This window comes from Anolis carolinensis, chromosome 2 (genome assembly GCF_035594765.1).
Source record: "Anolis carolinensis isolate JA03-04 chromosome 2, rAnoCar3.1.pri, whole genome shotgun sequence".
NCBI lineage: Eukaryota > Metazoa > Chordata > Lepidosauria > Squamata > Dactyloidae > Anolis > Anolis carolinensis.
In genome coordinates, this window is record NC_085842.1 from 129,328,407 (window position 1) to 129,346,623 (window position 18,217).

Genomic DNA, 18,217 nt, shown 5'->3' on the forward strand with positions numbered 1-18,217 from the left:
TTTGCAAGCATAACAGTTGTTCATACTTGGTTGGTATGTAGCAGTGTATCCTCGCCTTCTATTTACTAGTTGATTCATTGGGTTATGAAATAGCCTGAACCATAGCTTCATCACCATTGAATGCACATTCTATATTCTGCAATTGGATAGTAAGTGAGCACATTATCCAATACATATTTGGTTGTACAATGCCGATATTCACAATAAGAGTGGCATAATTCTATGGTCAAGATCTTACATTACAATTGCATGGCATAAATTACAACACCCCTAGACTGCGTGAGCACTGGAAACCAACACGGAGGCCAATAAACAATCTAATACCTTTATTAATGCAATAAAAGAATAAAACAAAAGTATGTAGAGTATATAGTAAAGCAATTGTCCTTTTAGGAAAGATCAAAAATAGTCCAAATAAATGAAGTTATATGTCCAGTATTAGAGTCCAAAGTCTATAATCCAATAACCGAAACACACTCAAACTCTTTGGAAGTTTGAGTGGGGAAAGAGCAAGGATTCACAGGGAGATTCTTGAAGTAAAGTCCAGACAAGGATTCGAGGCTAGGCAAGGTAATTCGTGGTGGATCTGAAACGCAGTCCAAACTTGAACAGGAGTGAAAACGCAACTCCCGGTCTACTCGTGAGTAAGCGCACCGAAGGGCTTGGAAACAAGGGACGATGTTCTTCTTTGATTAGTCACGTTGACACCGCGATAGGGAGAGCTCAGTGCAGAACTTCTATGGAAGTTCAAGAGCTTCCCCCAACAGGTGTTTAACTCCCCAATTGTTCCCAGAGAAAGTAGCTGTTTCAACATGCCTGCCTCCCCGAAACTTCCCAAGGGAAATGGTTTAATTACAATTGTCTCTCTCCGCTAATCTCGCGCTTCGTCTCAGAAACTGCTTATGGGAGCGATGTGTTTTGAGAAAGGACTTCCTATCAAACACAACACTTTCCGGGGAACCAGGCTCTGTTTCAAGGGCGTCCATAATTGGCGTTGGCACGAAAATGTCAACAGGGGACATCTGGAATGGAACAGAATCTTGCTGAGATGGGAAAAACCCATATCCTCTTCAGTTTGATCTATGATGGCTGCGGGGTCATGGGCCAAAGGTCCCTGAGACATCACACAAATGTACACCCACAAAGAACTGTGATACCCTTATTTATTTCTTGCCTTTCTCCTGGCATGGGTCTTAAGGCAGATCCTTTAGTGTTCCTTTCTTAATCATTATCACAATGGAATTGCATTTCTGGATGCTGAATTTAATTGCTGAACTATCAACTCTGATGTCCAAGCATTTTAATGTGTTGCTGTGCCATAAACTTCACTGTATGTACTCACATTTCTCAGTTGACTACTAATGTTTCAGATCACAACAGTATAAATGTGGTTAGATTTTTTTTGTAGAAAAATGCACCATTTATCCATTAAAATTAAAATTCCATTTTGGTGTCTGTGCATCCAGTTTGGAGAGAACATCTAAAATGATCACAACTGAAAATCTGTGAAAATGTCACAGAAGCATATTTACATTGAAATATTGCAACTTGATCATAGACGAAAAAATGTGTTTGCAGAAGATACTGGAGATACCTTACCAGCCAGTTTTCCTTTATATTGTTAGTTTGCCATGATATGAAAAGAGATAATGTGTGCATTTAACTAGAAAATAGGAAAAGAAATGATACAACAAAACCAGGGCATAGGCTGATATTGCTTTTTGTTTGTTTGCTGTGGGATATCTGTATGCCAAATTAACATTAACTATAAACAGTGTGTGAAGTGTATGATTGTACATGAAGGCAGAACGACCCATGTGAGACAATCCAGCAAACAAGAAATATGTTTGGAAGAATCTTAATACAATTTGTTGAAAAATAAAGCCTTAGTAACAAGTTACCATAATACCATTACAAAAATGCTGAGCTGACTGAGTCTTTCATATGTCACTGTTATGCTTTCTCGTGACATAACCAAAAACATCTGCTGATACATCAGTTATTCTGTTATGTATTTTTAATTAAGTAACCTCTTATAGCCTGGCCTCCCAAACCTACCATAACAGCCAACAACCAGATTCAGTGTAGGAGTTCTGTTCAGGTGTTGACCAGCAAAATGAGGCTCACAGGGGTCCTTTTGATTATTGCACCCTCACTTCTTAGTGGAAGAGGGTAGAAAATGTCATCCTGATCAGCAGTTGAACAGACCTTCTTCACCCAAGCTAACAGCTAGATGTTAAAGTGAGCTCAGGGTGGTGTTGGGAAATTTACATAGCCTTGCAGTAATGCTATGTAATCTTACTGAATATGGAGCACTTACATATCCATAACTCTAGGTTAAAATACATAATTTCAATACACAATTCCAGCCAGTATATTCAAAAAGGAATGTAATGACAGTATAAGGTGAGGATGACTGAATAAACTCCTTGGGGATATATATTTGCACAGCTTTTAGGTTCTATGTTAAATGCAACTTAATTAAGTCCTGTGAGTTTAATCGACCAGTATAGTAGGCTACGGGAAAGTACTGTGACCTCTTTATTTCAAAAACATTAGAAGCTTTTTCATAAAAGGACTTTTCCTCGAGTCTGAATTCATTGTTAGCGTTGGAGCAACATGTTTGATACTATTGGTAGGGATGTCAGTTGTACATTAGCTATCTGAGAGATCACAAGATGCTACCGTATGTAGAAAAATCAATAAACATCAACCTAGTTCTCATGCAGCTACCGTTGCATCTTAAAAGTTCTTCTCTAGATCTCATAACTTTACTGCACGAGGGAAACAAAACTGGCATTGCAGACTTTTGCTCAATGCCATGAATATCCTACTGCCAGTCTGCTTGCTCCTCACAAGTTCTGCTTGATTGAGCCAGAGGTTTCTCAACATACTTTTCCCATAAAAGCCATTTAGATGCTTTTGAAAAGCTTGGTAGGATATAAGGCACAGTATGTGTGTTATGATTGAGCCTCATGGCTCTGTTACTGACAGACGTGGGCGTAAGACTCCTCGAGAGTCAGATACTCTCGAGGAGCGAGAGAGAAAAAGACTGCGAGACATATTTGCAGCACCATCTGACGAGGAGTCTTTCGAAGGGTTTACGGAGAGAATGGAGGAGGGGCTGGTTAGCTCAGAGGAGGATGAGATGGATTGGACTCGGGTAAGGGAGGAAGTGGGTGCCACTGGCCATGATGGGACAGAAGATGAATGGGGACCTTCAGGATTAGACCCATGGTTTAGCTGGAGGGATGGGACGGGATCCACAGCTGGAGATGCTGTTGGGCGTAGTCAGAGGTGTTCCAGCTCTGACGAGGAAAGTGATGAGGAAACGCCCGGGTTAAGGAGGACAGCTGACAGTGATGAAGATTTGTAACTGGCATAAAATGGGGCTTGAGAGCAATTGCAAATTGCGTTGGGCAAGGTAATCTGGGCAAACGCTTGGGATCCGTGTGTGTGTGGGACGCTTCCCTGAAGACTTATGTGCTTTCCTGTGCTGTGACCTTGACCTACCGTCGTCTTCTTGACGGACGCCATCTCCTGCTTTGAGAACTCGGACTGAACTGACCACGGCTTGTCTTCCCCCCCTTCTTGGACTTGGAAAAACTACAAACGTCTGCTTCTGGCTTTGATCTACGGAACGGAACTGGTCTACTCAACTGCTACAATCCTTGGCTGATTTACTCGTGTTGGAGATCCTGTCTGCTGTGTGTGTGGGGGAGCGACGCAAGTTACTCTAAGCACAGTGTTGGCAGCAGAGAGGAATCTGCTGCCAATTAGTTGCATTCTTTGTATCTTTTGTTCCTTGGCTTTCGTTTCGTTTATACCCAGGCTGAAGCAAGCAGTTTGTTTTTACCCGGATTAAACTCCGGTTTAATCCGGTTTATCTTTTGAACATTTACTTTTGCCCCTTTTTGCTCCTAAAGGCAAAAACTGCCTGGCCCTTGTGTTTTACGGGCATTTTTGAGTTCTGTAATCTAATAAACTCTGTTACTTTGAATCTTGTGGCGTTCTGTCCTTGACAGATTGCCCAACGCCCATAAAAAGTTTATTGCAGCAATAAACCCGTCAGGAAGACGATGGATGAGTTAAGGGCCAAAGTAGATCAATTGCAAACGGCTTTTACCGTTAGCCAAACAGCTCAGGCTGTGAAAGGACATGTTTTGACTCCTGAACGCTTTGACGGAACCAGGTGCAAGTTGCCAACCTTTTTGGCACAAGTGGAGCTTTATTTTTCTCAGCTCAGTGTTCATGCTTTTCCTACAGACACTAGCAAGGTGGCCTTTATTTTGAGTTTGTTGACCGGTCCCGCAGGACAATGGGCCACTAATTTAATTTTGGGAAATGACCCAGTCAAGGACAATTTGAATAATTTCAAAAAATTGTTAACTGATACTTTTGGGGATCCTCTCCGCACGGAGAACGCTGGGTGGGCTCTGTATCGGTTGAAACAGGGAAAGGGGACTGTTTTGGATTACTTAAATAAGTTTAACCTGTATCGCCACCAGCTGGATTGGGGGGAAAATGCATTCATGCTTTTATTTACTGCCGGGTTAAGTGATATGCTCCAGGATGAATTAGCACGCTTGGAGCCGGCTGAAAGCTGGGACGCCTTAGTAGCTAAGGTGCTGCGTTTAGACGCAAGGTTCGAGGCTCGTAAACACTCAAAAGCAATGTGTGCGCCACCCATGCATGTAACCAGGGCACCTGTGGTGATGGGGGAAGAGCCCATGGAGCTTGGGGTCTTTAAAAAGCTGTCTACAGAGGAAAAGAGCCGTAGGAGGCAGCTGGGCTTGTGTTTGTACTGTGGGAATGCTGGGCATTTTGCCAAAAATTGTAATGTGAAACCTTCCCAGCTTTCGGGAAAAGGCCAGCCCTAGTGCGACGTGAGTCCAACGCACTAGGGCTCCTCAAGCAGTCAACTGAGGGGAGGAAGCATGTTTTCGTACCCATTACATTATCTGTTGGGGGAAGGGAACTTGTTTCTACTTTGGCACTGCTGGACTCAGGGGCTACGGTCTCCTATGTAGATATTGAGTTTGCTAAGAAGCATGGCATTCCTAGAGTGCGCAAGGCATGCGACGTGTGGGTGGAAGGAGCAGATGGGAGACTGCTGGAGACTGGGGTGGTTAACCATGAAACCTCAGCAGTAACGTGGGAGGTGCAGGGAGTAACGGGAACGTTTGTGTGGGATATTACGAGCTTGCCTAGATATGATGTGATCCTGGGGATGGATTGGCTAGCTGTAGTAAACCCACAAGTAGATTGGGCAACACGTAAAGTGATCTTAAAGAGGCAGGACTGTTGCACTCTAAATGTTACTCATTCTGATATGGAGGGAGTGCCTGCTGAGTATGGGGAGTTCTCTGATGTATTTTGTAAAAGAGAAGCGGACAAATTACCACCGCACAGGCCATATGATTGCGCCATCAAGTTGGCAGAAGGTGCGAAACTGCCAGCAGGGAGGCTGTATGCCTTGACTGTACCGGAAAGGCAAGCTTTGCGGGAGTTTCTAGATGAAAATTTAGCCAAGGGGTTTATTCGCCCATCTAGTTCTCCAACTGCGGCACCAGTATTCTTTGTAGCCAAAAAGACTGGGGAACTTAGGCTGGTCTGTGACTATCGGATCCTAAACAAATACACCATTCGGGATAGGTACCCGCTCCCTTTAATCTCGGAACTGTTATCAAGGGTGCAAGGGGCTAAGGTCTTTACCAAGCTTGACCTGCGGGGGGCCTATAACTTAATCCGTATACGGGAAGGGGATGAATGGAAGACGGCATTTAACACGTGTTTCGGATGCCACGAGTTCCGAGTCATGCCTTTTGGGCTTTGTAATGCTCCTGCGGTATTCCAGAGGTTCATGAACGATGTGTTCAGGGACCTAATTGACCAATTTTTAGTGATTTATTTGGATGATATCTTGATTTTTTCTAAGGACGAGAAAGAACATCGTCAACATGTCAAGCAGGTTCTGCACCGACTGCGGGCTAATGGGCTTTTCGCCAAGGCTTCCAAGTGCGTCTTTCATGTGCCTGAAGTGGAGTTCCTAGGTCATGTAGTGTCAGGTAGGGAACTTAAAATGGACCCACATAAGGTTGACGCCGTCAACTCATGGCAGGAGCTGAAGACTAAGAAGGATGTACAAAGGTTCTTGGGTTTCGCTAATTACTACCGGGAGTTTATTCCGAATTTTGCAAAGCTCACGGTACCTTTGACGCAGCTTCTGCGCAAGAAACAGCCATTTGTGTGGGGGCGGGAAGCTCACGAGGCGTTTCTACAACTAAAGTCTAGTTTTCAATCGGACAACATACTAACCCATCCTGATGTTGACAAACCGTTCGTGGTAGAAGCGGACGCTTCTAGCTACGCGTTGGGGGCTGTATTGTCTCAGAAGGATTCCTCAGGGACCTTGCGTCCCTGTGGATTTTACTCGCGGCAACTAACACCCTTCGAGCAGAACTATACCATATGGGAGAAGGAGTTGTTGGCGATTAAGGTGGCGTTTGAGGTGTGGCGGCACTGGCTTGAAGGGGCACGGCACCAGATCGTGGTCAGATCTGATCACAAGAACTTAGAGCACTTGCAAACAGCAAAGAGGTTAAACCAGCGTCAAATCCGCTGGGCTTTGTTTTTCTCCAGGTTTAACTTCAAGGTGCAGTTCGTGGAGGGGAAGGCAAACTTGCGGGCCGATGCTTTATCCCGCAAGCCGGAATTTAAGACCAATGAGCAGGTAGTATGTCAGACCATCTTGCCTACTGCCTCTCTGTGTGTTGTAGATAATGAGCTTGGGTTACATGACCAGATCCTTGAGGCTCAGAAGGATGATGTGTGGACTCAGGAGCAACTGATGCTGCTCTCTGCAGGTAACCGTACCATACTGCCGCATCTCCAGGATCAAGACGGGGTATTGGTGCGTAGGGGGCAGGTTTACGTACCAGTGGGGACCCTCAGGTTGGAGGTGATTAGAGCCCACCATGACGAACCCATGGCTGGGCACTTTGGCAGGTTCAAGACCGTACAGCTTATCACCAGGAGCTACTGGTGGCCAAAGATGCGGCAAGACATTCTGCGCTTTTGTGACAGCTGCGCCGTTTGTCAGCAGAGTAAGACGCCTGTTGGGCGCCCTAGAGGGTTGTTATCGTCTTTACCTGTTCCGGAGAGGCCATGGCAAATCATTTCCATGGATTTTATTTCAGATTTGCCTAAGTCTGGGGGTTATACTTGTATTTGGGTGGTGGTGGATTTATTTAGTAAACTGGCTCATTTTATTCCTTGTTCAACCATTCCGGCGGCCCCTACGTTGGCCTTACTATTTACAAAGCACATCTATCGTTTGCACGGAGCACCCGAGGTGATTATTTCAGATAGGGCTCCGCAATTTGTGTCACGCTTTTGGAAACACTTCCATGAGTGTTTGGGGACTAAGTTAAACGTGTCTTCAGCTTTCCATCCGCAAACGGATGGACAGTCGGAACGGGTTAATGGGCTCTTAGAGCAGTATCTGCGTTGTTTTTGTTTAGATCAACCCACGGCTTGGGTAAAGTGGTTACCGGTGGCGGAATTTGCTTACAACAATGCGGTGCACACGTCTAGTCAGCATACGCCATTTGAGCTAACTTATGGTTTTCACCCACGGGGAGGTGTGGCGCCGTCGACCAATGTGGTCTCTTCGGACCCTGTGTACCGCTCTTCGGAAATGGCTGCATTGCATGATGTTGCCCGTCGCTTACTGTTGGAAGCTAAGGCAACGCAGAAGACTCAGGCTGACCGCCACAGGCAGGCAGGGGAGGAGTTGGAAGAAGGGGATTTGGTGTGGTTATCTTCCAAACATATTAAACAGGCTGGGGGAAAGTTTGCGCCTCGGTATTTGGGTCCCTTTCCTATCGTTAAAAAGATTTCTTCTGTTGCGTTTCGTTTGCGTTTACCGTCTAGTTTAAAGGTCCATCCAGTCTTTCATCGTTCGCTGTTGAAACTTGATACTTCTAGTCGTCGTGGTGCTATAGCGGAGGGTATCACTGCCACTTCTCCGCCATCGGGGGAGGAGGCCTTTGTGAGAGGGGATAGTGTTATGATTGAGCCTCATGGCTCTGTTACTGACAGACGTGGGCGTAAGACTCCTCGAGAGTCAGATACTCTCGAGGAGCGAGAGAGAAAAAGACTGCGAGACATATTTGCAGCACCATCTGACGAGGAGTCTTTCGAAGGGTTTACGGAGAGAATGGAGGAGGGGCTGGTTAGCTCAGAGGAGGATGAGATGGATTGGACTCGGGTAAGGGAGGAAGTGGGTGCCACTGGCCATGATGGGACAGAAGATGAATGGGGACCTTCAGGATTAGACCCATGGTTTAGCTGGAGGGATGGGACGGGATCCACAGCTGGAGATGCTGTTGGGCGTAGTCAGAGGTGTTCCAGCTCTGACGAGGAAAGTGATGAGGAAACGCCCGGGTTAAGGAGGACAGCTGACAGTGATGAAGATTTGTAACTGGCATAAAATGGGGCTTGAGAGCAATTGCAAATTGCGTTGGGCAAGGTAATCTGGGCAAACGCTTGGGATCCGTGTGTGTGTGGGACGCTTCCCTGAAGACTTATGTGCTTTCCTGTGCTGTGACCTTGACCTACCGTCGTCTTCTTGACGGACGCCATCTCCTGCTTTGAGAACTCGGACTGAACTGACCACGGCTTGTCTTCCCCCCCTTCTTGGACTTGGAAAAACTACAAACGTCTGCTTCTGGCTTTGATCTACGGAACGGAACTGGTCTACTCAACTGCTACAATCCTTGGCTGATTTACTCGTGTTGGAGATCCTGTCTGCTGTGTGTGTGGGGGAGCGACGCAAGTTACTCTAAGCACAGTGTTGGCAGCAGAGAGGAATCTGCTGCCAATTAGTTGCATTCTTTGTATCTTTTGTTCCTTGGCTTTCGTTTCGTTTATACCCAGGCTGAAGCAAGCAGTTTGTTTTTACCCGGATTAAACTCCGGTTTAATCCGGTTTATCTTTTGAACATTTACTTTTGCCCCTTTTTGCTCCTAAAGGCAAAAACTGCCTGGCCCTTGTGTTTTACGGGCATTTTTGAGTTCTGTAATCTAATAAACTCTGTTACTTTGAATCTTGTGGCGTTCTGTCCTTGACAATGTGTCACTCTGAAGAGCAATTCACAATAAAATAAAGCAAAATTAATGTTAATCTTTGATCTTATTTGTATTTTTAGATTTACAACAAATATAGTATAAACCAGCGGAAGAGTCAAATAACAGTCACTTTCCACTGTGCTCTGAAAACAAGCAAGACGCATATGTGTTTCAAACTAATACTTAATTTTTTGTGGGGATCTGTCCATTCTATCCAGGACAAGACACCCTAATGTCTCGGGAACTTGAAAGAGGTCTTCACATTCAATTTAAACTGTGGCAATAGTTGGCTAGACAGCCTCAAACTTTTTATTGCTATCTTGGTCTGATATATTATGACACTTGTCAGGTTGGTATCAATGATAGGGTGGATGTAAAAAGGGAACTGACAGTTACTTTAAGAACTCTGTTTTCCCCTTTCAGGTAATACTTTGACTTTTTCTGAATGCTGTATCTGAGGATTTATTTCAAATGAACATCCCTGTTACTCTTAAATTGCCTGAGATGGCAAGTCCAGCCATCAGCCCTGACTCTTCTTCCCATGAAGGACTCTCTTCTGTCCACTCTATACCTGCATGCTCTCCTACTTCTGATTCTGAGAACCTGAGCCCAGATGAATTGGAACTATTAGCAAAGCTGGAAGAACAAAACAGGTGAGAAGTTATCATCTTTCGCTATTGCTGTTAGAAACCAAAGGGTAATGGTGTTTCTGAATCTGCCTTAATGGTATTTAGCTACATCAGTGGTTCTCAACCTGTGGGCCCCCAGATATTTTGGCTTTCAACTTACAAAAATCCTAACAGCTGGTAAACTGGCTGGGATTTCTTGGGGTTGTAGGCCAAAACACCTGGGAACCTACGGGTTGAGAATCACTGAGCTACAGCAATTGCATGTCAGAGATGATAGAACTAAAAAAGACAATCTAGACTTTGAAATTATTTTCCAGAATATAATCATAGAGTTGGAAGGGACCCCAGGGGTTAGCTAGTCCGTGTTGCTATGTGATTTCTGGTCATGGTTGCCTTATGGCAACAATAAAGCAAGCCTAAATACACCAGATCCTGTGTGATCGTAGAAGCTAAGAAGGGTCAGCCCTGGTTAGTACTTGCATTGTTCAGTAGGCTATATCAGAGAAAGGAGCTAAGAAAACCACTTCTGAATTTTCTTTGCATAAGAAAACTTTATGGAGTTCTTGGGGTCACCATAAGTCAACAGGCAACTTTAAGGTATGTAAATACACAACATGACCCTTTCATGTTTTTTGTGGCAAGATTTATTTAGGGAAAGTTTGCCTTTGACTCCCTCTGAGGTGTAAAGTATGTGACTTGCTCATGATCACATAGTAAGTTTCCATGGTTGAGCAAGGACTCTAATCCTGCTCTCCTGAAGTCCTAGTCAGAAACTACTATGGCTCTCATGAAGAAACACACAGCTGAATACTCTGGTAGTAGCTTATCTACATCTGATGAATGAAGTGGGTTAAACTTAGGTATAGATACTAATTTGGTTTTATTTTTTTAAAAGAAATTATTTTGAATATCAAACTGAGATTTTGATGCTGTTATTGGAATGTTTTGCATAAGCGTACATGTAAATATTTGCTGAAACATCGAACACCAAATGGAAGAAACTTTCTGGAATACAGTGTTTCCTCACTTATCACAGGAGTTACGTTTCAGGACCACCCGCAATAAGTGAAAATCTGCAAAGTAGGGACACTATATTTATTTTAATATTTATGCATTATTTTAGTAGTTATACACTATTTTAAGTCTTTATCAACCAATCGTGTGTTGATAAATCGCCTCCTTCTCCTCCCACTTGAGCTCCTTTTCTCTCCCTTCAGTTTCTCCTTCCTTCCTTCTTAAGGCTGTAAATTGTAATTTTTTATTATTTATAATAGTGTTTTAGAGTTTATTGAAAAACCGCGAAACAGCAAATCTGCAAAATGTGAACCATGAAGTAGTGAGGGAACACTGTATATGGCTTATTTTTTTTGTAATACAAATTTTTATTTACATACATTAACAACTTACAGGTAAACAGAACACAAAACAATGAACATTTTACAAGCACATACATAACTTAATGGCATCTACTGGTTTCCTTTCACCAACTTTGTTAATGTTAGGGCCAGGTTTCTGTGGTGGCCAGGAATGCCTTTGCACATCTAAAACTGGTGTGCCACTGTGCTTGTTTCTTGAGAAATCAGATCATGGTGGTATGTTAAATAGAGTGGGGGACAAAAGTGGGCTCTGAGGTACCCCAATGGCCAGAGGCTCGAACAGTTGTTGGCAATACCAAGCTTCTATAAGCCTCCTATACTAGTTATTTGTTACATACATACATACATACATACATATATATGTATATATATATAAATGTGATTGCTTACTATATTGTGTGTGTGTGCCCACATCCTCAGGCTGCACAAATTGAAAAGTATCCCTCAAAACTGGATAAACAGAACCCAAGGTTGCATCCACTTAGTCTGAATGACCCCATTCATGTTTGAGGATGAATATTAGATAAGTATGGCCAGAATTTTAATGAATAGTTAACCTGATCTTGAGTAAGAGCTAAGAAGTCATTCTTAACAGAGACTGAGCACTTATTAGTCTTTGTGTTGTTCAGATCTTGTGCTCATGGTAATTTAGAGCCAGCATTGTATAGTGCTTAGAGCATTAGACTATGACTCTGGAGACCAAGATTCGAAACCCCACTTGGCTATGGTAACCCATGGAATGATCTTGAGCAAGTCAGTCTCAAAGGACGGCAAAAACAAGCCCCCTCTGAACTAATATTGTCAAGAGTTACTATATGTCAGAAATAACAGAAGGCACACATCATTATCTGGGTGAGGCTAGATGTACTTTTATCCAAGTAGATAATTTAAAAGAAGTGAGAGTTAGACTGAACAGTTAAATAATGATAACTCTATGTATATTCAGCGAATAAGCTCATTGGCTGTTGTAATCGGGTCGCAAATCTGTAATTGTAGCAGTAGTGAATGACTGAGGATGGTGCAATATTGCTGCTTTGCAGCATTTTAATTTTTGTATACTTTTTATCATGTTTTTATCATGTTTTTATCATGTTTTAATTGTTTTGTTTTTATAGTATATTTGTTGCTGGCCCTCGTGGCAGAATGTAAGCCGCTCTGAGTCCCCTTGGGGAGAAGGGCGGGGTATAAATGCATGTAATAAATAAATAAATAAATAATATATTCATTCTGGCTTTGAAAGGGGAAAGGAGAAAGAAGAAAAGTAGGGAGAAAGAAGGGAAGGGAAAGCAGAAAAGAAAGGAAAAGTGGAATAAGAGAGGGAAGGGAAATGATAGGTTGGGAAAGAGAAAGAAGAGAAGGAATGGGGAAGCAAAGGGGAAAGAGGGCAAGGAAAGAAGAAAGAGGGGAAAGAAGAGGGAAAGAAAGGAAAAAGAAGAGAGTTACGGGGAAAGGGGATAAGGAAAAGGGGAAAGGAGGAAGAAAAGAAGGGAGAGAAGGGAAAGAAATGAGATTTCTCTCTCTAGGAGAGAAGGCCAATGGTCCCCCTTCCTTTCGCCGCCAGACCAGCCATCCTCCCCTCCCTCCCCTCCCTCCCTCTCTCTCCCCCCTTCTCCCTTCTCCCTCTTTGATCCTGCAGTTTATGTATTTATTACATTTATATACCGCTTTTCTCACTCCTGGGTAGTACCTGGTTGAACACAGGTACTACCCTTACTTTGAAAAAAGGATTTACATTTAAGAATAGAAGTGAATCCGTGATGTCATTCAGATATGTGGTGTATCAGTGTCCTGAACTCTTTCTACATAAAACGATTACTTAAATTGAGGAGTGTTTTGTGTCCTTTCTTCTTACCATCACCACATTCACACTTACACAATCATGCATGCTCCATCCTCAATCGTAGACCAGGCGCAACAGGAACACTCTTGGGAGAGTGATGGGCTCTTGGACGCATCTTAATGGATTGTCATTGATGAATGCACTGGGGATGTCGAGGAGGAGGACAACAGTTTACACCTACATGATTCACTTCAACTGGAACACTCTTCAGGGGACCTGCACACTGTCTTGCACAAAAGGGACCCTGTCAATCCTCAAAGGAAATAGGTCTTGGTAGTAGGTGACTCCCTCCTTAGAGGAACGGAAGCCATCATTTCCAGACCGGATGGGATGGCTCGAGAAATATGCTGCTTCCCGAAGGCAAAAGTACACCATATCACTCAGAGACTCACCAGGCTCCTAAAGCCCCATCACCCTCCCCACCTTATGTTGATTCATGTAGGAACCAATGACACCGCTAGGTATACTTTTCAGAAGATCACAAACAATTTTCGAGCTCTAGGAACAAAGCTAAAACTGTGTAATGTACATGTGATCTTTTCATCCCTTCTCCCCGTTGTAGGACACAGCTCTACAAGGGCCAGAAAAACAGTACAGGTCAATAACTGGCTCAGAAACTGGTGTCAGGAGGAGCGTTTTGGCTTCCTCGACCATGGCCTACTCTTCCAGGAGGATGGCCTACTGGCAAGTGATGGGGTGCATCTCACACAAGTAGGAAAACATCTTTTTGCGCACAAACTCACAAACCTCATCAGGCGCACTTTAAACTAGATCCACTGGGGTAGGGGAACAACAGCCTGGCAAACACTATATTACCCACAACCACAGGGAACCACCAAAAGACTAAACGGAGGGCTGCACAAACACAGCAAGGACCAAGTACCGAAAGCACAATAATCCCAAATAAACAGCTCGGGGGAAGGTCACAGGGGCTTATATGTCTTTACACTAATGCACAGAGCATGGGAAATAAGCAAGACGAACTCCAACATTTAGCACAGCACCACATGTATGATGTCATAGGCATCACTGAAACCTGGTGGGATGACTCCCATCACTGGAATGTAGCCATTGAGGACTATAACCTCTTTCACAGAAATATAACAAATGGGAGAGGAGGGGGAGTAGCTTTATATGTCAAAAACAGTTACATTGCAAAAGAAATGCAAGACTGTAATCCGGGAAACCAGCTTGATAAGAATCAAGGGAACCGGGAATCAAAGAGATCTCGTTGTGGGTGTCTACTACAGACCTCTGAGTCAGGATGAAGGACTTGATGAAGCCTCTGTCAACAGCTGACCAAACAGGCACAAAGAAGAGATATAGTAGTCATGGGCGATTTCAACTATCCCGATATCTGCTGGAAAACAAACTCAGCCAAGAGTACAAAGTCCAACAAATTCCTCTCTTGCCTTGCAGACAATTTTATGGTCCAGAAGATAGAAGAGGCAACAAGGGGATCAGCTACTCTTTATCTAATCTTAACAAATGTGGAAGACCTGATCAATATAGTCGAAGTGGTCGGATCCTTAAGGGCAAGTGACCATGTGGTCCTGCAGTTTGTCATACAAAGGAAGGCTGAAACTAAGACAAGTCAAACACGCATTCTGGACTTTAAGAGAGCTGACTTCCAAAAAATGAAGGAAATACTGAGTGGTATTCCATGGACGCCAATATTAAAAGACAAGGGAGTTAGGGATGGATGGGAGTTTTTTAAAAGTGAAATACTCAAGGTGCAAATGCAAACAGTGCCAACAAAGAAAAAAATAAGACAAGTGCAAAGAAGCCAGAATGGATGTCCAAAGAATTTCTAACCGGGCTAAGACTCAAAAGAGAAATGCACAAGAAGTGGAAAAGGGGAGAAATCACCAAAGAAGAATTCAAACGTATAGCCAACTCCTGTAGGGAAAAGATTTGCAAGGCTAAAGCGCAAAATGAGCTCAGGCTTGCCAGGGGCATTAAAAACAACAAAAATGGCTTTTTTGCCTACGTTGGTAGAAAAAGGAAGAACAAGGAGGCAATAGGGCCTCTGTGAGGAGAAAATGGGGTGATGGTGACAGGACAGGGAAAAGGCAGAACTACTTAATGCCTTCTTTGCCTCGGTCTTCTCACAAAAAGAAAGCCATCTTCAACTTCAGCAACATGGAATGGACGAAGGATTAGGGGAAATCCAACCCCAAATAGGGAAACAAGTTGTTCAGGAACACCTGGCCTCTCTAAACGAATTCAAGTCCCCAGGGCCAAATCAACTACATCCAAGAGTATTGAAGGAACTAGCTGAAGTTATTTCAGAACCACTGGCAATTATCTTCGAGAGTTCTTGGAGAACAGGAGAAGTCCCAGCAGATTGGAGGAGGGTGAATGTGGTCCCCATCTTCAAGAAGGGAAAAAAGAACGACCCAAACAATTACCGTCTGGTCAGCCTCACGTCAATACCAGGCAAGATCCTGAAAAAGATCATTAAGGAAGGGATCTGCGAACATCTAGAAACAAATGCAGTCATTGCTAATAGCCAACACGGCTTTACCAAAAACAAGTGATGCCAGTCTAATCTGATCTCTTTTTTCGATAGAGTTACGAGTTGGGTTGATACAGGGAATGCTGTGGATGTAGCTTACCTGGATTTCAGTAAGGCCTTTGACAAAGTCCCCCACGACCTTCTGGCAAACAAACTAGTAAAATGTGGGCTAGACAAAACTACGGTTAGGTGGATCTGTAATTGGCTAAGCGAACGAACCCAAAGGGTGCTCACCAATGCATCGTCTTCATCATGGAAAGAAGTGACAAGTGGAGTGCCACAGGGCTCCGTCCTGGGCCCGGTTCTGTTCAACATCTTTATTAACAACTTAGACGAAGGGTTAGAATGCACGATCATCAAGTTTGCAGATGACACAAAATTGGGAGGGATAACTAACACTCCAGAAGACAGGAGCAGAATTCAAAACGGTCTTAACAGACTAGAGAGATGGGCCGAAACTAACAAAATGAAGTTCAACAGGGACAAATGCAAGATACTTCACTTCGGCAGAAAAAATGGAAATCAAAGATACAGAATGGGGGACGCCTGGCTTGACAGCAGTGTGTGCGAAAAAGACCTTGGAGTCCTCGTGGACAACAAGTTAAACATGAGCCAACAATGTGATGCGGCTGCTAAAAAAGCCAATGGGATTCTGGCCTGCATCAATAGGGGAATAGCATCTAGATCCAGGGAAGTCATGCTACCCCTCTATTCTGCCTTGGTCAGACCACACCTGGAATACTGCGTCCAATTCTGGGCACCGCAGTTGAAGGGAGATGTTGACAAGCTGGAAAGCATCCAGAGGAGGGCAACTAAAATGATCAAGGGTCTGGAGAACAAGCCCTATGAGGAGCGGCTTAAAGAACTAGGAATGTTTAGCCTGCAGAAGAGAAGGCTGAGAGGAGACATGACAGCCATGTACAAATACTTGAAGGGAAGTGATAGGGAGGAGGGAGCAAGCTTGTTTTCTGCTACCCTGCAGACTAGGACGCAGAACAGTGGCTTCAAACTACAGGAAAGGAGATTCCACCTGAACATCAGGAAGAATTTCCTCACTGTGAGGGCTGTTTGGCAGTGGAGCTCTCTCCCCCGAACTGTGGTGGAGGCTCCTCCTTTGGAGACTTTTAAGCAGAGGCTGGATGGCCATCTGTCGGGGGTGCTTTGAATGCGATTTCCTGCTTCTTGGCAGGGGGTTGTACTGGATGGCCCATGAGGTCTCTTCCAACTCTACTATTCTATGATTCTATTATTCATAAGGTCACATAATGGTTTTGTATCAATTATTTGCATTTTATAAATATAAACAAGTTTTTCAATGTTTTATATGTATTGTAATGACTTTTGAATCCTTCCATCCTACTTCTGAAGGATGTTTTTAAAATATTACTTATGGAGATGCAGAAAAACAGGAAAAACCTTTTTACTTGTTTTCCAAGACTTTTTAAGATACAAAAATATAAATTCTGTTATACTTATTTTTAGAATTATGAAGAAAATGGGTTAGATAAGTTCTTCACTTTACTTCTTAAGGTGTTTTCTGAGCATACCTAAGAATATGGTGCAATATTGCTGCCTTGCAGCGTTTTAATTTTTGTATACTTTTTATCATGTTTTAATTGTTTTGTTTTATAGTATATTTGTTGCTTGCCCTCGTGGCAGAATGTAAGCCGCTCTGAGTCCCCTCGGGGAGAAGGGCAGGGTATAAATGCATGTAATAAATAAATAATAAATAAATAAATATTAGAAAATACCTTTCAAATATGCTACGTCATGGAATAGACATGTGAGAGGGTGTTTCTGTCTGGGAAAGCCTTTGGTTTTTTGACATCCATGACAATAGGTAAAATAAAGGCTCCGAAGAAACGTGAAGTATTGATATTAATAGCTGAGGAAAAGACACTAAATTAGATAAGGTTTCATGTAACAAAATTAGCATTTTATGAATTTTGGCAATTCTTTTTAATCATCTCATTTTCTGAATATGTGTGCTTTCTCTTTCTGTTTGACATATGGAAAAGATGATCTTCAACATCCACCGTAAACTACCTTTTTGTTATCATCATATCGATCGCTTCTTTTTGCCTGTGTCACAAAGACTGAGTAGAGTTCAGCATTTGCAACCAAAATTAAAGAGAAATTAAACTAGTAAATCTGTATTTCCATCTGGCCAAACTATACTTCCCATCCTCATATACACATTTACGGGCAAACCAATGTACTGGTATATGTAATATTTCCCCGTTATTGCAAATTTTCTCAAAAAAGTATAACGCAAAATATAGCGTATGATGTATGTAAGTCTGTATAAAATACTGTGATAAATATGATGGCAACACTTATAGTATTTCACAAATCTAAAATCTAAACTTCAGTGTCATTTTGGGCCTGATAGGGCTGGTAATAAATGTGAATTACATTTTCTAGGCTTCTGGAAGCAGATTCCAAGTCACTGCGTTCCATGAATGGCTCACGAAGGAACAGCGGGTCCTCTTTGGTTTCCAGTTCTTCTGCCTCGTCCAATTTGAGCCATCTTGAGGAGGATACCTGGATCTTGTGGGGGAGGATTGTCAATGAATGGGAAGAATGGCGGAAAAAGAAAGAAAAATTGCTCAGGGTGAGAGAAATGGCTATCTCTAATAACACCTAATGTGACATGGACTTGTTCCCATTTTCTACAAGCCTTTCTTGCCAATACTTTACCCAGTTCTATGTCCATACATCAA

At 43.1% G+C, this 18,217-nt stretch overlaps 1 protein-coding gene across 7 annotated transcripts in view; it reads left to right on the forward strand.

Moving 5' to 3' along the window:
- evi5l (ecotropic viral integration site 5 like) overlaps positions 1 to 18,217 on the forward strand; it is a 78,351-nt gene that overhangs the window by 13,222 nt on the left and 46,912 nt on the right. For all 7 annotated transcript variants that reach the window (XM_062973929.1, XM_062973930.1, XM_062973931.1 and 4 more), the window contains 2 exons: positions 9,555 to 9,784; positions 17,919 to 18,108. In XM_062973929.1, coding sequence (XP_062829999.1) covers positions 9,603 to 9,784; positions 17,919 to 18,108 — 372 coding nt within the window. In that variant the 5' untranslated portion in view covers positions 9,555 to 9,602. The remainder of the gene's footprint in view (positions 1 to 9,554; positions 9,785 to 17,918; positions 18,109 to 18,217) is intronic.